The sequence below is a fragment of the Oreochromis aureus genome, linkage group 22 (genome assembly GCF_013358895.1).
Source record: "Oreochromis aureus strain Israel breed Guangdong linkage group 22, ZZ_aureus, whole genome shotgun sequence".
In the NCBI taxonomy this organism is placed as follows: domain Eukaryota; kingdom Metazoa; phylum Chordata; class Actinopteri; order Cichliformes; family Cichlidae; genus Oreochromis; species Oreochromis aureus.
The window spans coordinates 27,693,873-27,716,684 of NC_052962.1; the positions used below are offsets into that span (position 1 = coordinate 27,693,873).

General features: G+C 40.0%; 2 protein-coding genes and 1 pseudogene across 4 annotated transcripts; 2 read left to right on the forward strand and 1 right to left on the reverse strand.

Annotated features, from left to right (window-relative positions):
* Positions 1 to 305: 305 nt before the first annotated feature.
* LOC116312132 (interferon-induced very large GTPase 1-like) lies at positions 306 to 15,435 on the forward strand. The gene is made up of 4 exons (XM_039605695.1): positions 306 to 499; positions 636 to 733; positions 9,902 to 9,939; positions 10,056 to 15,435. The coding sequence occupies exons 3-4, from the start codon at positions 9,919 to 9,921 to the stop codon at positions 13,659 to 13,661; spliced, it is 3,627 nt and encodes a 1,208-aa protein (XP_039461629.1). The 5' UTR covers positions 306 to 499; positions 636 to 733; positions 9,902 to 9,918; the 3' UTR covers positions 13,662 to 15,435.
* LOC120435534 lies at positions 13,737 to 15,435 on the forward strand (annotated as a pseudogene).
* Positions 15,430 to 20,166, reverse strand: LOC116312133 (XK-related protein 8-like). Of its 3 annotated transcripts, none has more exons than XM_039605693.1 (3): positions 20,106 to 20,166; positions 19,754 to 20,007; positions 15,430 to 18,064 (listed from the first exon to the last, which is right to left on the reverse strand). In XM_039605693.1, the coding sequence occupies exons 2-3, from the start codon at positions 19,929 to 19,931 to the stop codon at positions 17,376 to 17,378; spliced, it is 867 nt and encodes a 288-aa protein (XP_039461627.1). In that variant the 5' UTR covers positions 19,932 to 20,007; positions 20,106 to 20,166; the 3' UTR covers positions 15,430 to 17,375. The 3 variants fall into 3 exon arrangements, with proteins under 3 accessions (XP_039461627.1, XP_039461626.1, XP_039461628.1); XM_039605692.1 differs by having other exon boundaries at positions 19,754 to 19,997; positions 20,106 to 20,162; XM_039605694.1 differs by having other exon boundaries at positions 19,754 to 19,982; positions 20,106 to 20,124.
* Between the last annotated feature and the right edge of the window lie 2,646 nt (positions 20,167 to 22,812).

Below are 22,812 nucleotides of genomic sequence, written 5' to 3' on the forward strand. Positions count from 1 at the left end.
CAACTCATCTAATGCAAAATTAAACAAGCACAATCACATGAAAAAGGTTTAAGACTTTAAATGTTTCTACAATGAAACAGTGTCTGACCACTCTGCAAAAGATTTATTTCTCACAAAATGAAATTTAGTCAAACTACATGTTCCTGTATTAGATCATTTCAGTGCTTGATCAATACAGAATCTTACAGTGAATGTCCTCTTGTCAGAAACAAGTATCCACTTTGTGCTGGTCAATGTCCAAACCACACCTCTTTCTTTGCTGTCACATGGTTTCTGGGAAATCGCGAAGTGCAATACTCCCTGATTATTGCTTTTGACATCACTCATGAGGAAGTCATGGATATACAGAGACTCTAAATCCTAAAATCCCTCGCGCAGGTGGAAAAAGTTTGTGAGAGGAAAAGGTAACATCTGATGTTACTGATCTTACTAAATATAAAGAGTAGAGTCTGGTAGGATTTATAAGACAGCTGCATTTAAACCAAACAGAGCTTAGAAGGTGAGTTTTTGGGGTGATATTTCTACGTACACACACACACACACACACACACACACACACACACACACATATATATATATATATATATGCATCGTCTTCCTGAAGTAATTTACTTTTTTCCTCCGATTGTTTGTAGGTTGACAGGAACTTTCTTTTATTCCCGCTGACAACTTCCCTTAGATATCGAAACTAAACCGAGCTGCACAAACCACGAGCTCAGAAAACAAGAGACAGGTATGTATGTTGGATATTATTTTTTCTTGTGTGCCTCTAAAAGAGTGCTTGTCACTGTACGATCATAAAAGGCCCGTACAAGAGCTGTTACAGGCTAAAAGAGGAGTGACGATCAGCGAATTGCAATATGGCTTCATGCCGTGCCAAAATCGTGTTCGAGTGATCCATTTGCTGCGGTGAAGCCAGTCGCTGCTTACATTTTTTGCGCTCTTTTCTGGTAGTTCTCCTTGAGATTCCTCCTTCGACTCACCTACTCTAAATCTGTTTCATCTCTAACTATTCTAAGATTTCCGATATCTATTGATTTTTTTCATGATGTATTTACTTTCGTTTTGTTAAAAAGCACTGGCCTGGTTTCGAGTCTGATGTGTGTCCCTTTGCTGCATGCTACTCCCTTTCTCTCTCCACTTAACTGTCGGCCGAGAAGTTTGTTGGGAATTCAACATCAACTATCAAGGATGATTTTTAAGACATTTCAATATGACTTAATAACATTTAATTGACCTTTTTTTCTATTTCCACAATTTTTAATGTGGCATCATCATGTTCCATTAACTTTGCTGAATTTGAGGATAACTGTTATCTAATTCTTTAAATATAATTAATATTATAATTGTTTAATTTTATTTATCTGAGCAGCTTCAGATGAAATTATACAGGCATGCAGAGTAGGTGAACAAAAAAAATCAATCCATTGAGATTTTGATGTCAACTATCAAGGATGATTTTTAATGAATTTTTGATATGCTGTTGTCATGTTGCATTGAGCTTGTTGAATTTAAGCAGAATGTCCTTTAATCATGCAGTAGATTAAGAGAAAACTCTCCTCTCATTATGATGAATGAGTTGAAAAATGATTCCAAGATTCCTCACTGTGTTTTCAGTACATACAAATAAGCATGTCTGTCAAGACGAGATTGTGGAGGGGACCAGAGAAAACTCCAGAGTCCTCCGTTTTTTATTATTATTTATTATTATTATTTATTATTATTATTATTATCATTATTTTAGCAAAGTCACATACTAATTCAATATGAATTTTGTTTACCTTTACCCAGCAGTTTCAAATTTCTCTCAGTGTCGCCTGCTCTGGCCCCTGGAATACAAACATTTTTGATCCCTGATGTCTTTAAATCCACATTTCTAAGAATAGAGTCTTGAGTAAGTATTTTTGATTTTTGTGTTGCAGAATAGGGAAAATTATTTTGTTGGTGGTGCACCGAGACTTCTATTTTAGGCTACAATTCTTTTTTTACAGTCACCCTTTGAGCCAGATTTCCCAGCTGCTTGGTCTCAGTGATAACATGATCATACTCTTTTCGCTCCACTCTTATGGTTTGTTTTACACTCTTCTTATGGTGCCACCTGATTTAAGTCAGATTTCTATTCATCTCAGTTAATGTAGCTTAATTTAACAAAAAGTCATCTCTAAGGAACTTCTCATGATTTCTTGGTCTTTTATTTCCTCCTTAGTTTGAGACAGTGGGAGAAATTAATGCATGCATGCCTTTTCTTTTTTAATATCTTGAAGTGTCCCTTAATTTTAAATTTCAAAACTTACCATTTTCCCACAAGGTGCATACAAGGTGGAGAAACACAATAAAACAATTCAAAGGAGAGACATGGGATCTGTTTTTGGTTTGATCTGTTCGATATTAAGATGGGAAGAGGAAACTACAATTTAAATTTCTTATTTCTTTTTTTTTTTGTCTGCTTATTTTGGGGGGTTTTTGTCTGCTTATTTTGTTGGTTTTTGTTTTTTGCCCTTTATCCCCGTCCCTCTTCTCCGCTGTTTTTTCCCCCTCTTTCTTTCTCCCTTTTCTTTTCCTCATTCAAGTCTGTCCCGTATCTAGCAAGTGAAAATAAAAAAGAAATAAAATAAACAATAAAAGGTGAATCAAATAGACCATTACGGCAAGGCTGAGATGGTCTATTTGGTAAATCCGCTGGGCATCTTTCCTCGCCTTTAGACAATAATTCTGATGGCAAAAGAACCAAACGGGACAGGCAAAAAAAATTAAAAAAAAATTTCTTATTTCTACAAAGGTGTGTGTGTGTGTGTGTGTGTGTGTGTGTGTGTGTCCATATTATTATAAATTAAATATACTACTACTACTACTACTACTACTACTACTAATAATAATAATAATAAAATATTAATTTGATACTCATTATTTGAAATCTGTTTCTTCCTACATCAAAGTTAATGAGGACAAGGAATCATACATTCAGTGTTGTTGTTGCACGTGTGGTGACTGCATAGTTCTGGGGAAAAAAGTAACGTTTTTGCACTTATTTTCATTTCAATGCTGACTCAGAAGTTTGGTCATTCAACTTATTGAGTTATGGTTAGGTTAGTAAACCCTAACTCTAACTTACAGATGAAAACATTAAGAATAATTATGATTCTAAAGATAAAAGAAAATACAGTTGGGTCCATAAATATTTGGACAGAGACAACTGTTTTCTAGTTTTCACATCACCACAGTGAATTTTGAAAGAAACAACTCAGTTGATGTGCAGACTTCCAGCTTTAATTTAGTGGGTTAAATGTAAAGATTACATAAAAATGTGAGGACTTAAAGTGTTTTTAACACAATCCCTTCATTTTGGGGTCTCAAAAGTAATTGGACAAATTAAATAAAACTCTTTGCTGACAATGACAGTCTGAAGTCTTGAATTCATGGACATGACCAAATGCTAGGTTTTCCATTCTTTAAACATGGGAACAAACCTGGAGTACTGGTATTTATAAAGCGATTATTGTTTTATTGAGAACTCAAAGTGCTTACACTTAATGGAGTGGTAACCCATTTAAACAGCACTTCATTTTATTCCATGCACTATTGTCGCTTACTGATTACTACATCAGGACCAATTTGGGGTTCAGCATGCTTTCCAAGTATGTTTTGGCATGCAGACAGCACAAGCCACATTCTATGTGTTCTAGAAGTTCTCAAACTGTTGGCTTCTTTTAGCTTCAGAAATATTGCATGGCATGGTTATTGAAATGCCTACTACCTGGCATGTAGTAGCATTGAAACTACAACATACAACACATGGTTTGCCGCCAACTAGTGAGTGCAAACAACTGTAGACAGCCAGTATTGACAAGCGTAATAAATTACCTGGTTTAATTTAATCAGTAGAGACCCCTGTGAGGCTGTGACTAAATTACAAATTAAGCTAACTTGGATAAGTCATCACCCGAAGGAATTCCAGAAGAGCTTGAGAAGTATGTTCAAAATCAGTTTTGACTAGAGCAGGGTGATATGACCAAAAATATTTATCACGATATACATTTGAAAATTTGCGATAACGATATAACTGACGATATAATTGACACTAGACAAAATACTTTACAACTCCACAACTTTATTAGTGCAAAAAACCCCATCAATGTATTTTCACTTAAACAAACAGCTGTTTTTTATGTGCATTAAAGCTATATAAAAATGTATCAGTGCAAATGCAAAGTCCTCGCTGACAGTTTAACCAAAAGGCATTTTCAGTGGAAATTGGCCGACATATCCTCAGCATAACCATGTATAATATCCACAAAACTTAAAAAGAGGTTATACACACACAATACGGTAATATTATGTTGAAGCACAGTACGTATCACTCTGCGAGGGGCCCGCCTACGATAGCCGTAATGCTCCGACAATCCATCAAGTGGTGCGGGTTCGTAGCTTAGCAAAGTCGTACTAAAACATATGACAGATTTTTGAGCGCCGTGTACCACATAGAATCGTTTCGAGGTCAGTAAACACAACCAGAATTCATACATAAGGCACACGGGATTATAAGGGACACTGTTGATTTTCAGAAAAATCAAAGGATTGATTTTAAGTGTGCCGTATTTTCCAAACAACACGGTAATAACGACGGCCCACTAGCATGCTCTACCAAAAATAGTGCTTTGTTGTGTATCTGACGGACGAAAGCTAAACCAGTTCCACACCACTGAAGTTGCAGCATTTTTACAAACCAGTTCTGGTTCATCCGTTTCATTTAACGATCCGCTTTCGCTCTTCTCATTCTCCGTCGCAGGCCATGTGTGTATGTAAACATAGGCACTGCGCATGCGCGTTTTACCCATATTCTATCGTGATATTTCATTTTCCTATCGCATTTGTAGGCCGATTACGTTACAGCGGCAGACGAAGACTGTCCAAATTCGAAGAATCCGACAAATGCGCCCTTCATTTCCCCAGATTTGAAGGATGGGTCGGGTGTATACTTCCTGGCCCAACCTATCCCAGAATTCATAGCGCGGCCCTGCTCAGTTTCCAACAATGGCGGCAGCTAGTTAGTTTTAATATTACTCTTATTATTCTTTCTGGGTCACAAAATAAACGTTTAACATATTTTCAGGCGAGAATGTAGCTGTGTAAACTTCAAATATCTGCTTGGTTTATCAAGACATCACATATTTTCAAAAGCGCTCCGACTTTTCAGAGACATCTGTTACCCACCAGCTCGATAGCTAGCCGGGGTTCAAGGCTCACTAGAGCCGGTGAGAACACCGGACTCCCGGCAAATTGTTTTCAAACCCACCGCCGTCTTTTGCTACTCAGGTTAAACTTTACAGTGGCTTGCAAAAGTATTCGGCCCCCTTGAACTTTTCCACATTTTGTCACATTACAGCCACAAACATTAATCCATTTTATTGGAATTCCACGACGTGAAAGACCAATACAAAGTGGTGTACACGTGAGAAGTGGAATGAAAATCATACATGATTCCAAACATTTTTTACAAATAAATAACTGAAAAGTGGGGTGTGCGTAATTATTCAGCCCCCTTTGGTCTGAGTGGAGTCAGTTGCCCATAGACATTGCCTGATGAGTGCTAATGACTAAATAGAGTGCACCTGTGTGTAATCTAATGTCAGTACAAATACAGCTGCTCTGTGACAGCCTCAGAGGTTGTCTAAGAGAATATTGGGAGCAACAACACCATGAAGTCCAAAGAACACACCAGACAGGTCAGGGATAAAGTTATTGAGAAATTTAAAGCAGGCTTAGGCTACAAAAAGATTTCCCAAGCCTTGAACATCCCACGGAGCACTGTTCAAGCCATCATTCAGAAATGGAAGGAGTATGGCACAACTGTAAACCTACCAAGACAAGGCCGTCCACCTAAACTCACAGGCCGAACAAGGAGAGCGCTGATCAGAAATGCAGCCAAGAGGCCCATGGTGACTCTGGACGAGCTGCAGAGATCTACAGCTCAGGTGGGGGAATCTGTCCATAGGACAACTATTAGTCGTGCACTGCACAAAGTTGGCCTTTATGGAAGAGTGGCAAGAAGAAAGCCATTGTTAACAGAAAACCATAAGAAGTCCCGTTTGCAGTTTGCCACAAGCCATGTGGGGACACAGCAAACATGTGGAAGAAGGTGCTCTGGTCAGATGTGACCAAAATGGATCCATTTGGCCAAAATGCAAAACGCTATGTGTGGCGGAAAACTAAGACTGCACATCACTCTGAACACACCATCCCCACTGTCAAATATGGTGGTGGCAGCATCATGCTCTGGGGGTGCTTCTCTTCAGCAGGGACAGGGAAGCTGGTCAGAGTTGATGGGAAGATGGATGGAGCCAAATACAGGGCAATCTTGGAAGAAAACCTCTTGGAGTCTGCAAAAGACTTGAGACTGGGGCGGAGGTTCACCTTCCAGCAGGACAACGATGTCAAGGTCTGGCAGAGGCAGACTATAGGGAGTGGAGAAGTTGGACCCAAGTGCGTAAAAGCAAAATAACAAGACCTAATATTAACTGAAAACGAGCCGTTTATTGAAGGCCGATTTTAGCAATGAAAAACTAAAGCAAAGACAAAACTAAATCATAACCTAAACTGGGTGAGCTAAACATAACAAAACCCTGGAACATGAACATATACATAGACACCTGGCATGGAGACAAGGTAGGATAGCAGACGCCCGGACAACGAATGAATGAACACACCAGACTAAAAGCGGAGGTGATCGGGGGAAGTGGAAACACATGGGGAAAACAGCTGACACAAATGAACATAATGACATCACAGTAGAAGAGTAAAACTAAACACATTGAACACAGGAACACATGACCTCTTCAAAATAAAACAGAAAACATGAGAGATAATGAGACAGACATGACAACATGAACTTGACAACAAATGACATGCAGACATGAAACACATAGGACAAGGGAGACTTAATACAGGGGTAGAAAACACAAAGGGAAACTAACAAACAAAGAACTATAATGACAACCTAGGCATGATAGAATGATCTTAGAAAACCTAAAGGACTTAAACATAACAAACTAAAACTCAAAACGCTGATCACGGGTTCACGTGGAAAGCGGCGGTGGTGAAGCGGGCATGACTGACCACACTTTGATGACTTGGCTGGTGGCTGGCGGCGACGTGGGCGTGTGTGAAGACCATTGCACGGCTTGGCTGACGGTCGACAGCGGTGTGGATGTGGATATGACCCCTTGGGTGGTTTGGTGCGTTCCCGTGGACAGGCTGTTCTGACAGGCTCCGGAAACAGCCGTGCCAGACGCGGCTTGGCGGCGTACGTGGGGAGCACCGGACGCGGCTTGGCGGCAACCTCTGGCTGGGTCGAGGCAGGACCAGGCGTGGTGGCGACCTCTGGCTGGGTCGAGGCAGGACCAGGCGTGGTGGCGACCTCTGGCTGGGTCGAGGCAGGACCAGGTGAGGCAGGTGGTGGCGCTGCAGGCGACGGCGTGGAACCCGCAGGATGCTGGACGGGCCCGGATGAACCTCCAGCTGGAGTTGCAGGATGCTGGACGGGCTCACCAGAACCCCCAGCTGACGAGGCATGAGGCTGGACGGGCTCCTCGGGCCCTCCAGCTGACGTAGGTATCGGTGCAGGCACCTGCCTGACACGAGCCGCTCCCACCCGAGGAATAGGTACAGATGCGGAGGTCGGCTGTGTCTCAGCGGGCCTCACCTCAGTGACCAGCATTTTTTTTTCAATAAAGCCTGTTCAGCCACAAGATGAACATTAGCATAATTCTCCTTGGAAAAGATACTTAGAACACTATAGTCCATCTCATCCTCCCAAGAGCTAGCCACAGCATGTGTGTGTGTAAGATCTTTGCCAGAGTGTTCATAACTTGAGCCTAAATCACACATTGGACTGGTTTGATTAGCTGACTCAATGTAAGAACAGTCTTCAGCGTGATCTACACACAGAGACGCCAAGTAATTGTGCAGAAGAATTAAATCCGTAGCATCATCATCAACATAAATTGTCTCTTCATAATCAGAACCACAAACCGGCAAATCAGTATCCATTTGCATGTCCTCCATGGAGAAAGCACAACGAGCGAAACCGTAATCACCCACCTCACATTGCTGTAAGCCACGGTGGCGACGTGGACGCCGCCTCCTCCTGGAAGCCGTGGTTGTGGAGGCAGGCACTGTTACAGCCGACATGGGAGCAGCCTCCAGTTGTGGTGACATAGGCATGGAAACAGGTGAGAGTCTAAGCGTGCCGACTTTTACTCCCATAGCCAGCAAAGGGAGAGCTGCATCACCGCGGGGCTGGGAAGATTCAGCCCGCACGCTGGCCAGCTGGAGTGGTGAATGGAGTTGGAGGGTGGTGTGAAGAAAATCTGCTATCAGAGGGTGTACCGTCTCCCACAACCAGGGAAATGCCTCGGAACATCCCTGCAGCTGATAAACTGTTTTCTCCCGGGCCTCTTTTTTCAAGAGCTCCCACCACGCGCCGCATAACTCCTCCACAGTCTGAATTAACCTCTCTCAGAGCCCGTCCGAGGGGCTTGGTGTCGCTGGGTCCGTCATGGTCCGAGCGTTCTGTCCAGGTCTGGCAGAGGCAGACTATAGGGAGTGGAGAAGTTGGACCCAAGTGCGTAAAAGCAAAATAACAAGACTTAATATTAACTGAAAACGAGCCGTTTATTGAAGGCTGATTTTAGCAATAAAAAACTAAAGCAAAGACAAAACTAAATCATAACCTAAACTGGGTGAGCTAAACATAACAAAACCCTGGAACATGAACACAGACATAGACATAGACAGACTGATCTCCTGTCAGGAGCTTAGTCTGAGTAGAGTTCTCCTTTTTCTCCTCCACTGCCCTTCTGTGTTGTACATTTAATTTTTTTTCTTTACCCTACCTGTTCTGACCTGTTTCCCCAATGTGATGTTTGTGTAATGTATGTATGGTTGGAAGAGGTCCAATTTCGCTGCAGGCAACTGCAAGTGACAAATAAAGGCTTCGTCATCATCGTTTTCATCATCATCATCATCATCATCCTGACCCTAACAAACAAATGTCACAGCACAAATTGAGACTCGTCAGACCAGTCAATAATTTTCTTCTATTGGCCAGTTGTAGTAAGCCTATATTGTGCATGCACAAATGCTTTTTTGCATACATTTATTGGAACAAGTGGTTATTTTATTTAATGTTGCTTTCCTATGAGCTTGATGAAGTCTAGTCATTCTTGTCTGTCTTTTAGCATTAACAAAGCATTTTCTCAGAGAGAACTGCTATTCACTTAACATTTTCTATCTGGTAACCACTCTATCTAAACCCTAGAGATGGGTGTGTTGGATGGAAGATCCCAGTAAATCCTGAAGCTTGGTTTGAATTTGGACACGTTGGGTTGACCATTATCTGTAGTTAGTTGTGCGTACATACAGCTCTCCAGCATCAATAAATTTACTTTCACATCTGTTTTCACCTCTTAAGCTGCTCTTATATTATATCACAAAAATACTGACATATTTGTGAAAATACCGCTATTGATTTGACATAAACAAACAATGATGGTCATAGATTAACATGTGAATTTCACAGTAAAGGTTCAGGCATTGCAGAAAGTGACCAGATGTTTTGCAGAAACCTAAATAGCCTATTGATGCTCAGTTTCTTCCACAGAGCAGGCTGTTACATTCAATCTTTGACTTTTATACATGCCTGCAGTATCACACAGTAGCAGAAGTAATAAGCACTCAATATAATTTCAGAAGGATGTGGGCATTTACACCCATGGAAAAGCAGCAGTTACTATTTAAACAATAGTTTAGTTTCGATTTGATGCACTGATGATGTTTATTTTATCATACTATTGATTTATTCCAGCGATGTATGTCACTTTCTGGTTCATTTTTTATGTTGCAGGTATCTCAGATGAGAACATGAGTGGAAACACAGAGAAGGTGGGAGAGCCCAAATATTTGTCACAAGAGCTTAAAGAATATTTAAGAATAGTCTTATTCTTTGACACTATAATTTCTGAACGTATGATGTGTGTTTATTTGCTTATTTATTACAGCCAGAGAAAGAAGAAGACAGCCAGAACAAGTCATGTCAAATAGAAACGGAGACACTGCTTGACAGACTTCATCTTCAAGGCAAATTTCAACAAAAGTTGTCACCAGCAGATTTGCTTCAAATAGGTCCACCTGTGAAACAGCACCATGTAGAATCTGAGAAAGATCTAGCCAGGACTTTTCTCCATAGGCTGATAATGTTGGACTACAGGGCCAGATATATTTCTGTAAGATCAAGCTGTCAGATCAAGGAGTCGCTTAAAGCCTCCTCCAGTGACTGGGATGTTTTTGTGAGCAGCAGTTTCGACACACATAAAAAAGACAAGGTTTCTGTGCATCCAATGGATGTTCAGATGGCAGTATTTCACTGCTCAGACAGCTTCCTGAAACAGATGATGATTACAAAGCTCTCTCAGTGTCAGTATGCCTTACCTTTGCTTGTTCCTGACCCAGTTACAATGGAGATTGAGTGTCCTCTGTGGACTTTGAGAGAAATAACAAAAACCTGGAGGGAAAATCAAATTAAAGATAAGTCTAAGATCGTCACCATGAAGAGTGTTCCAGTCTACAAAGCTGAAACACCCTTGGTGTCATTTTTCCGCCTGGGTTCTTTGTCAGTGTCTAAATCTCAGCTGATGAACACTTTGATCAACAACCGTCACGACACCTTCTTCCACAGAAACTGCCCAGGAAGCACCAAGTCTCGCTATTTGATGGATGGTGTGGCAGAGATTGCCTGGTACTGCCCTGCTGGAAAACCCAATGATGCCTTCAATGACTGCATTGCCTTTTGTAATCTCCATGGTGATGCTCTGTTGATTGAAAAACAGCGTGACATACTGATTGAAAAATCCTCCATCAATATTTTTCTTGTGGCATCTCTGCAAAGCGATGAAGAAAGTCGATCACTTATATCATCTCTTTTTAAATCTCATAAGCCTCTTATTTGTCTCACAGTTAATCAGAATCATGATCCTGTTAAGACAAAAAAGGGAAAGTATATAATGGGCCTCAAAGACAAAAGCCACTCAGATGTATCTGAACAGCTGAAAATGATCATTAGAGAAGTTTTGTCTTCTCTTGATGGTCCCATCTTGAAACCATCCTTCCAGCTTGAAACCATGGCTGAGCTCTCTGGAATCAGAGTGGATGAAACTGACCCAGCCTGTCAAAGAGGGAAATCTGCTGCTATTAAAATAATCAATCTGCTTACAAAGGATAACATGGATGTCTCAAAGATCAAAGATGAATTTCTCCCTTGTCAAGGCAAACTGTGGCATCAGTGGAGCAAAATACACAGAGAAATGTTTCATCTCAGAGGAAACATTGAAATGGAGAAAAGTAAAAAGGAAGAAAAACTGATGAACATACGTCAGAAACAATGTGCTGCTTCCTGCAGTGAACTGATGGAGTTCTTCACTGGAAGTCTCTCATCATTGCCACCAACAGACAGAGAGTATTTCCTAAAATGGACTCAGATCTTCATAGATGACCTCTCCACTGATGGTCTTTCTTCAATTCTCAAAAGTTATGATGAAAAATGGTCTGAGGTCTTGGTTTTGAAGAACAAACAGGACAAATCAGATCTGTTATTAAAAACAAAAACTGATCTTGAAGACATATCAAAAAAACTTCAGTCTGCAACTTTTGGTTTGGAGCACATCTTCAGAGAAATGGGACAGATCTATGAAGCCCATAAAACAACACACAGAGAGAGCAGACACACTGACTGGTCTGAATACCCTGAGCTGGCTGCACAGCTGATGATATCAGGACACCCGATGGAGCTGATGGATGGTGATGCAGGTCATGTGCCTTTAACATGGATCTCCAGTCTTTTAGAAGAAGTCATCAAGAAACTGGGAGACAAGAGAGTTTTTGTGTTGTCAGTTTTGGGCCTACAAAGCAGTGGAAAATCAACAATGCTGAATACCATGTTTGGGCTGCAGTTTGCAGTGAGTGCTGGCAGGTGCACCAAAGGTGCCTTCATGCAGCTGCTCAAAGTATCAGAGGAGATGAAGAAAGACTTGAAGTTTGACTATGTTCTAGTGGTGGACACTGAAGGACTGCGTGCTCTTCAGGTAGAAGGTAACAACACTCTTCATCATGACAATGAACTGGCAACACTTGTTGTTGGTCTGGGAAACCTGACACTGATCAACATCTTTGGAGAGAATCCGTCTGATATGCAAGACATTTTGCAGATTGTTGTTCAGGCTTTCATGAAGATGAAGGAAGTGAAACTTTGTCCCAGTTGTGTGTTTGTTCACCAGAATGTCACAGATGTTGCAGCAGCAGAGAAAAACATGGATGGAAAGAGACGCCTGCAGGAAAAACTGGACCAGATGGCCAAACTAGCAGCCAAAGAGGAAGTTTTTAATGTGGGGCGCTTCAGTGATGTCATTGAATTTGATGTTCAGAAAGATGTGAAATACTGTGCCCAGCTGTGGGAGGGCAGTCCACCCATGGCTCCTCCAAATCCAGGTTACAGTGAGAGCATCCAGGAAGTGAAGAACACCATCCTCTCTAAAGCTTCAAGGTCTGCTGGGATCACTCTCTCACAGTTCAAAACAAACATCCAGGACCTGTGGACTGCACTGCTGACTGAAAGTTTTGTTTTCAGTTTTAAAAACACACTTGAAATTGCAGTGTACAGAAAACTGGAAGAGATCTTGGCTCAGTGGAGAGGACGATTTGAAATCAAAATGAAAGAGTTTCATGAACAAGCGAACAGAAAACTGGATGGAGTCATCCAGCTGAAGAAAATACTGGATGATATTATTATTATTATTGTTATTATTATCATTATTGTTATTATTATTATTATTATGATATTATTATTATATATTATGCATATCCAACAGAAGGAAGGTCGTAAAATGAAGGATCAGAAATCAGAGTTTGAGAACAAACTTCTGCAGAAGAGCAAAGAGCTCGCTCATAAACTGAAGGATAAGGCCAAAGATGAAAAAGAGCTTCAAAGACAGTTCAGCTCTGTTTGGAGCAGCTGGGTTACTGAATTAACAGCAGATATAAAACCTGTTGAAGACATCAATTTGGAACAAGATCAGTTAACGATCCTTCAAGAACTTGGTTTTGAGCCAGCTCTCATAGATGAAAGTAAAAGAAGTGGCAGATACAAGAAAATATCAGAGGTTGGTGATTATTCAGGTTATATGAAGACAAGTGGTAATCTGTTGGTTGACAGTTACAACAAATATAAAGCAAGAGGTGCTTTTTCCCATGAAGAACAAGAACAGATCAGATCGCTCATTGACCAAGCTGAAGAAGAGTCACTTGGTGCAATCAAAAACAAACCTGTAGCTGCAACAGGCTACACGCCAACATATTTGCATGAAATGGCCAATCATGTGACAGAAAAAGTGCAGAAATTTCTGTCAGAGAGGAAATACACTTTAAACAAGGAGTTTAAAGTTGATCTCTTGCTTCATGTGTTCTACAGGGCAGAAAGTTGGATTCAAGAGTCACACAAAAAATTTAAGCTGAACAATGATCCAATCACTTATTTAGAAAGCAAGAAAACACAGTTTTACACAGTTTTTAGAAGCTTTTGTAAAGAAAACTCATCTGCTGTTGTGCTTGGATAACTGATCTGTGAGAAGCTGAAAGCTTCCAGTATTGAGGCTGTCTGTAATAAGACTGCCATTGATCTTGCTGGAAGGATGAGGTGTAATTTCCCAGCATTCAATGGGACCAGGCAGGACTTGGAGAAACATTTGCTGAAGTCACTCGCTGACAAATAATAATAATAATGGACTGGATTTATATAGCACTTTTCAAGGCACCCAAAGCGCTTTACAATACCAGTATTCATTCACACACCGGTGGAGGCAAGCTACAGTTGTAGCCACAGCTGCCCTGGGGCAGACTGACAGAAGCGAGGCTGCCATATCGGTTGAGAAGCACATCTTCAGAAATAACAAAGATGAAGCTGTGGAAATACTCAAGAAAAATGCTGATGACATCAAAACAACTGTAAGTCAGGCTTTATTTACTGCAGTACAAAAGGTCCAAAATCAGAGAGGAGACACAGATATGTGGCTGAAGGAATTTTCTAATTTTCTAAAGGATGAGCTGACATTTGACATTTTTCCTGAAAACTTCAGTGACATAAAAGATTTTCACTTTCTCAAGGAAGAGATAGAGAAAGGATTTACGTCCATTACTGAGAAGATGAGCAGCCTCTCCCTGGATAAGCTGAAGGAATCCAGGCAGAAGCCTGAAGAAATCCTCATAGATCAGCTGTGTAACTGCTGCTGGGTAAAGTGTCCATTCTGTGCAGCTGTTTGTACCAACACCATGAAAGATCACAGTCCCGATGGCCACAGCACTCCTTTTCATCGACCTGATGGGATAAAGGGATGGCACTATTAAAAAAACTGAAGAGCTCAGAGTCATTTTCTGCACAACACTTGTTGCAAGTGAAGAAGCTTTTTACCTTAGCTCTTATTCAGAGGAAGCCATTCCCTACAAACAGTACAAAACAGTTTAGACCCCTGATGGGTCTAAACTGGCATATTGGAAATGGTTTGTTTGTCAATTTCAAACGTAACTGAAAAATCACTATGGGTTCATGTTCCAGATCAATGGAAAGCTATATCTAAAGAAGAAGCCATTAAAAGTCTGGATGAAATGTTCTAATGAGCCAAAGAAACTGCAAATCTGCTGAAAATGATGATACTTGTTTTCAACTAATAACTCGTGAATCCAGCTGTGACTGTCTGATTTTGTCTGAGTGAGAAAACGGAAATTCTATTAATTATTAACATGAAGAATATGTTATGAGTGACTATAAGTTAATTCACAAAAAATACAAAATGAAATACAAAGGTCACATTCTCAATGTTGCGTCCATCTAGGCTTTCAGAGTGTTTTCCAGATAAATACATTTTTAACATAATTTTGTTAATTAGCATATCATTTACCTGTTTATAACAAAGATTTTTTTGTTTATCAAATAGTCAAAAAATGTAAGAAAACTAAATCTAAAAACTGCTGTCAAACAATCGTTAACACTCTTTGATCATTAATTTCAAACATTGCATCTGAAACCACAACAAAAACATCGTCTTTTGTAATTTAGTGGTGAAATTTTCAGCTTTAGATTCAATGTTTAAGTTAACGTTTATTCTCACAGATATATGATTTGAGATCTGTTTGACTGTCTTATGCTAATTTCATCTAAACCTGTTGTATCCACACTGAATTTTGTTTAACTCGACTTTTATTTCATCTCAGCTATTTTTTTGTTAGTATTTGCAAATGTTTAGCATATTTAATCAAGTGAAAAAAGACAACTGTCAACAGTTTGAACAACGTTTTGCTTTCTATGTCTTAAATAATAAAATAGTTTATTCTTCATCTCATTTGAATTGCTTGATTTTTTTTCATTGTGTACAACATTGAATGCAGAATAGTCCATCTAATTGTCAAAATCTGCTAACCTTATATTTCATAAATTGCACTGATATGGAGCAGCCACAAATTCATCAACAACTGATAAAAAAACCCAAAAAAAAAACCAGATGAAACAAACCTGACAGCTCTCTGTCAAACTAAGTCAACTGGCTGTTTGTGTGATCACGTTTGTAAATTTGCAAATAAGTTACAATTACCTTCTTTTCATGTGTAACTTCTGCTACACTTCTGCCACAGTGGATCAGCAAATGCGTGTGAAGAGTTGTTTGTAAATAAGTTAAGTCAATGCATTAGGCCTGAGCTCAGGCTCACAAACTCAGGCATTCTCTCAGGCTGTACCTGTACCATAAATTACAGAGTACTTACCACTAGATGGCGTAGTACTCAACAATTTAGGTGTGAAATTGGTAGCAGTGGTTGTGCTGATACAAGGCCGGCTTATTTTTTACAGACTACTATGGATTTATCATGTGCTTGCAGTAAGTTTGTGTTAATGGGGTTTTTTAGTGGCTGTCACAAGTAGCTCATATTGGAGCTGCATTAACTGAAACAGTTAACTAAAAAACTCCCTCTGTGAGTGTCTCACAGGATCTGATCTCTAACTAGAAGCCAGAGAGATGTGCTTTAAACTCACTGTTTAACCTTAACACAATGTATTCAACATCATTTTGAGCTTGCATAACTCTGCTCATCATACAGCTGCAACAGCACAAATGGCCGGCTGGAAAATATTGAAATATGGTTGCAGTAAAAATGTCAAAGTACTTGCTTTGTTACATCACATTGTGAAACGTGAATAAGCAGTTTAACTGTGTACAGATCCCAGGAGCGGCCTGCACAGCACAGGCTGGACCCTTTAATATGCTAGAGGCAGCTCACTGGAAGGTCGGTGATTCCTCTGTGACCTTCTCATCTTGACCCTTTGAAACTTCTGCCCTGATCCCAAACATCCACAAACTAAAACCTGTGCACATTTTGCTTCTTTTACAGGAACGCAGTACTGACACATTAATATATGTAAACACACTGACCACAAAAAGGGGGAAAATTAAGGGAAATGAGAGAATTAAAAGAAAACGAACACATGAGACCAGCATATGGATGTTATAGTATGAGCTGATCATGTTTTCTTACTTTTTCCACACTAAGCAGCAGAAAGATCTGAGATTTTCTGAGTTCTTTGTATATTTATGCATTTGTACACACATGCACGTGTACACATTCACACACGGACAACTTCAACCCTCAAATACAGTATAAGGTTACGTAGTCAATATGTGTTCAATTACATGTTAACACCTACAACCAAAATGGTTTTATTAATGTTTATATGTTTTATTTCTTTCGCTTTCTGTATTTTTGCTGCTTCATTGTCGATAGCTTGTTAATACCTTTTTACCTATTTCACACCTCCTACATCAACACTATTGCGTAAGAAAAAGATGCTCACAAATTGGTATAAATGGTAATTTAAAAAGCACACACACAAATATAGAAATGCCATTCAACGTTCTAGCTTTAAAATGACCATTTAAAATCCTTTGTAAACACGATTTTTATACTGGTTTAATACTGTCATATATTTTAGGGAGGCAGACCCATTCATTAGCATTAGGAAACTCATCTCTTTGTTAACCCATAACTATTTCATACAAGCATGTAACAAGTGAGGCATTTTAAATGCTTCATTAGAGGGAAGCACCAGTTAATACAGAGAAAAGTGTTTTCTGTAAATTTATCCCCAGATAAACCTGAGTAACATCATAAGATATTGTATCTGTGGTTAATCAAGCAGCAGCTCAGTCCTCAGTCCCACACACCCTTGTGACCTACATGACTCAGTCTTTCTAATCTCATGTCCTGTGGATGTCAAATGATGCAGGTCAGCAGAAGAAGTTCTCGGCCAGCTTCCTCATTCTTTTATTGTCAGTGGCCTTAAGGGGACGTGTAGGAACTGAATGAGATCGCTCTTCATCTTCAGGTTGCTCCTCTGGGATGGTGGCCCCTTTTAGCTTATCTTTATCAAAGTTTGGATGGAAGAACGTAAAATAAATAACTTTAAATAACAGACCAAGGATGTAAACTGCAACAACACAGGCAGCCGTGGTTAAAGGGTGTGTCACAAAATCAGGAGGATCTGTGCTCATCTTCCAGCACCACAAACCACAGAGGATGCAAATATCAATAAGGATATACGTGTGATAGAGCATGGACCTGATCCTCATCCCCTTGGCCACACTAAACCAGTTGAAATACCAAATGAGGCCAACAGTGGTTCTGTAAAGCCATTCCCCACGAGGGTCATCCATGAAGTTGGTCTTGGATCGCCAAGCAAAGAAGAATAAAACCAGCCAAGAGCAGATGAAGTGGGCGAAGATGAAGCAGGGCAGCACGGAGGCGAAAAGAGCGAGAGCAGCGATGCGAGAAGAGATGAGAACCAAGTTCCAGATGAAGTAGAAAACTAATGAGATCATGTGGTGTTTTTCCTTCTCTGGCAGGAAGGCGCGCATTGAGTGATCGTAGGTGGTCAAAAAGGAGGCGATGGACAAAGTCGAGCCGATGGCCTTCAACACTGAGGAGAGAGCGAGGGGCAGAATTAGAACAAACGACATCCTGACATGACTGTGAAATCGTCTAAATCATATAAATGTTGCCACCTCTTTAATGTTTGCTTAACGTTTAATTATTATGAATATTTTCAGGGTTACAGACCAGTTACAGACAAACACATAGCAATGATGTTTTTTTAAGTTGGTTTAATTTTTCCAAAATGTTTGAGCCCTCATATCTTAAATCTAGGACATTTCAACATGAAATCATTAGGTGTGCGAAACACATTTAATAGAGAAGGAATCATTGCTAAGAGATGAGCCTATAAACAGATAAACAGAAAAAAATAGCATGAAGAGGAAAGTTTTTCTTATTGAGATATAGTAATATAAATCTGAGTTATTTTTGTTTTGATCATTAGAAAAAATGCAAATATAAGAAAAAATATTGTTGTTCATTTAAAACTTTGATTCTTTGTTAGATCCAAGTAATTTATAAGTTCAAAAAGCAACCCCAAATATTTTCAAACATTTTTTATCATTCAATATTTTATTATTTAGACTATATGATGTTTGTTTTCACAGAAACAGTGATCATTTGTCACTTAAAATTTTCATATCAACCAATTATAATAGGTTAGTATATTTATTTCTGTTCTATTCACATCTCAGTGTGAGCTCCAGCACAAACTGCTTTTAATTCTCTGCGGCAATTTCACTTTCCAAACTTTGATGACCAGATTTCATAAAAAATATGAGGCAATTTTGAATTTGATGGCAGCAGCACTTCTCATGGAGGCAAAAGAAGGCTGGACAAGTAAGTGAACAATTTCAGAAAAATGTTCCTCAGTGTTCCTCATCATCTACTTGTCTGTGTAGGTTCTCAGTCATCCAGCTGGTATTATTCTAAGGAACTTGGAAACAAAGCGACTGGACTAACTTGGTTTCCTGAAGATGTTTCACGTCTCATCCAAGAAACTTTTTCATTTCAAAAACCAATGGCTGCCTATTGAACCACCTGTTGAATCGGTAGTTTGCACATCTGGAAAGGCACCATCAATGCTGAAAGGTTTTAGAACAACACATGCTCCCATACAAACCTCTTGTAGAGAGAGCCTTAGAAAGAAACTAAACAACAAAGCAAGACAAGGCTGAACTGCATACTCCGTGTATTATAAAGGCTTCACGATAGAGTCTGGGTGACCTGGTCTGCCTTCAGTCTCTCACCAACTGAAAACATTCGGAGCATCATGAAACAAAAAATGTGACTCACAACTGTTGATCAGCTAGAATCCTACATCAGGCAAGAATGGGACAGTGTTCCTCTCCCAAATGTCCAGCAGCTGGTCTCCTCAGTTCCCAGACATTTACAGTCTGTCGTTAAAAGAAGAGGGCAAACTACACAGTGGGAAATATGACCCTGTTCCTAATTTTTTGAGACATTCTGCTGCCATCAAACTCGACCTTGATGATAGACTGATATATTTTCTATGTTCTGTTGTAAATAAAATATGTGTTTATTAAATTTGCAGATCATTGGAATTTGTTTTTATTTACAATTTATACAGCGTCCCAACCCTTTTGGAAATCAAGTTATAAAGATGAGATGAGAAACCTTTGAATGTGGTTTTATTCGTAATTCTACTTTCAACGAAAAGCTACACCTGAGTGATCCAAGTATACGTGATCAAAAGCTGAGTAACAAACTGTACCTGTAACAGGATCCAACCGGCCTTCGTGCAGAATGATGGTGAGCATGAGAGCAAGCTGCGGGGCGCTCTCTGAAAACGTCTCAATGAAGCGCAAAATGCGGAGATCCTGTCTCAGAAACTTGGCCACACTCTCAGCGTCAGCGCGCTTTCTGTATAAGCTTTGCACAGACTTCTCCATGACTCCTGCACAGGGCCGTGCAGAGACGTTTATAGGGGCGGGTGCTCAAAGCTAAAAAGGGGCACACTGAACCAGGCTGAATAACAACAACACACATTCATCAAGAATCTAACATGGGATCGCATCATACTATATGACTGTTGTGAGGCAAAGCAAACGTAGCTTATGTTTTACCTGATGGGTACAATGTTGCTGTTGAGGGGTTGCTGCTGCTCCTGCTGCTGATAGTGCTGGAGGGCAGGGCTGTGTTGATCTGAGACTGTAGACATTAAAAAGTCCATAGGAGAGATGGTAGCTGATTAAACAAGTGTCATGAGATAACAACAAAATGCAAAGATTGGTGAAAGCGCTTGGAACCATAAGGCAACAAAAAACTGAGAAATAAACTAGACCCTGCCTGTGAATCACTCTTTGCCTCTCTTCCATCCCCTCATCTCATCTATCACTCTCCACTTGCTGTCCATCTGAGAACAAGGCACAACTTGCTATTGCAATACACTATTATTTAATTATCCACACTTAACAACTCTTACACTTAATCTATAATAAAATGATGACAGAAAAATGTTATAGAAGCAAAACATTTCAGTTGTGCTTATTATTATTTTTATACTGGAATACCTCTCCAACCTCTGGTACATGTGTTAATGTTACCTGTGCTCTTTGTAATCCAGCTGCTGAGGGATCCACTGCCTTTAGTAGCCTCACACAGCTCCTACTGTTTCCTCCTCATGTCCTTACCAGCCATGTCTGGACAATGTTATATTATGAGTAATAATTCAAAAATCCATATACATAAAACACACACATGCATGCACACACAGTGACATTTTAGACCTTCTTCAGAATACTGTATATACTGTGGGCACAAGTTTCCATCATGGTGCTGATCCAGAATCCTTCCCTTGTTATTTATTACTAGAGCTACAATAATAAAGCAATGAGGGAAAAAAAGTAATAAATTTATAATAATGTATTTATGATGATTCCATTTGTTTCACTATCCACTCTGTGCAGGCAGAAAGCTTATTACATTTTTAAACTGTAGAGATACAATAATTTTGCTGCTGTAAAATCAGCATTTTGTCTTATTTAAAATATCAATCTAATATAATCTGTTTCTTAATGTATGTTCTTTAAAATACAGCGTGTTTTTTTAAATATTATAATTCTAATAATGCATTATTATGTGGACATGCATCTTAGATCGTTTTTAAGTGAAATATAATCCCTCCAGAAAGGCAGAAAAAGCCCTGTAACTTACTTTAAAACTAAATATGTTCCCTAAAACGGTGACAGAGCTACAGACCCATGACAGCCTTACCTCAGTGACCCAGCAGCTATGACCGGCACTACTTGTGCAGTTAATAAAAGGACAGGTAAAGTTTGTCGCTCATTTGTTTCAGTTCGTCAGTTGCCACAAGACAGCTTACCAACGTGTACGTGATAAGCTAACACTCCTGTGTGCTTTAGACTACAGTGTGCGCTGTACACCTACTTACTGGTTTTGTCGCATCAGTCTGTGTGTCTGAGGTAATTTGTGTTTCTCCTACAGCTCCGGACCGCAAAAAATGCGCGTGCTCTTTGTGAGCTCGTTCCCGGCTCGTAACCAGCGCGTTCTGCCGTCAAGGGCGATCATTGGTTAATGGTGATCATGTGACTGATGCAAGCCAGATCCTTTTATTTAGCAAAAATGTGATTAATAGTTAAATATTATTGTTGAGGGGCACAGACAGGACTCTGCACGCACACACACATTTAAAAAAAAAAAAAAATTAAAAATAAAAAAAAAATTGCCTCAACAAAAGGGCACTTTGGGCACCCATCAGGAAAGGGGCGGGTGCTCAAGCCCCTTCCGCCCCCCCCCTCTGCACGTGTCTGCTCCTGCATACCTGAGAACCAGAAGAACCAGTTACATCAAATCCTTCCGCCAGACACGCTGAACTGAAAATATTGCGAAGCAGAAAAGGAGCAACAAACGTCCGAACAAAACAGGCTTTACCCAATTATAATAAAGAAAAGAAAGATCCACAGAACATAAGCAGTAAACAAGTAAGTCAGCGAGTGATGTCACTAGCTTATATACTGAAAAGAAAATGAGTGCATGATTCATGGGTGTACAAACAGAAACCTAAAATCAAGAGGAAATTAAACAGAATAATTTGTAGATAATTTAATGTTACTACACGTGTGTACTTCTGTAGTGCAGCTGCCAAATAAACAAGTTAATTTTATTTTATTTCCTATAAATAAAATATTAAAAGGAACAGGTGAGTAAATGTAAAGATGGTGCCTGGGGCACTATGAACACACAAATATCATCATGAAACAACCTGAAGAAGATCCCCAGCTGGAAAACATGCAGCAGCTTGAGCTGGCACTGGCTCGGCTTCTTCTCAATCTTTGTCTTCATTTTAAAATCATCGTAGCGGTACCACAGCCAGCTGTACACCTTGTAACAGCAGTCTGGCAAGGAAAAAGCGGCTAGCAGGTCCAGCGAGCGTGTGGTGTGGAGGTTAGCCCGATAACTCGAAGCCAGTCAGTTAAATCAAACAACAGACCTTTATTCGTTGTCAGCAACATAAAACCATACAAGCCAGGTCTCCACGGCTCTACTCTGTCCGTACATACATGTGCGGTGATCGGTAGTCGCCGGCGCCAGCCCCTTACAATGGTAAGGTTTCTCCTGAGAACATAACATGAGCTGCATGTAATGACTGCCGCTATACTCACACACCCACTAGGAGACTCCCCCCAACTACTACAATACTAGGGCAACCACCCCCTAGTGGTGCTGTAACACAATAAGGGTTGTTACAACCTGAACTAACATGGACGAGCCCAAGAGAAACAGCAGCAGAAGGCTGAAGTACATGTAGGT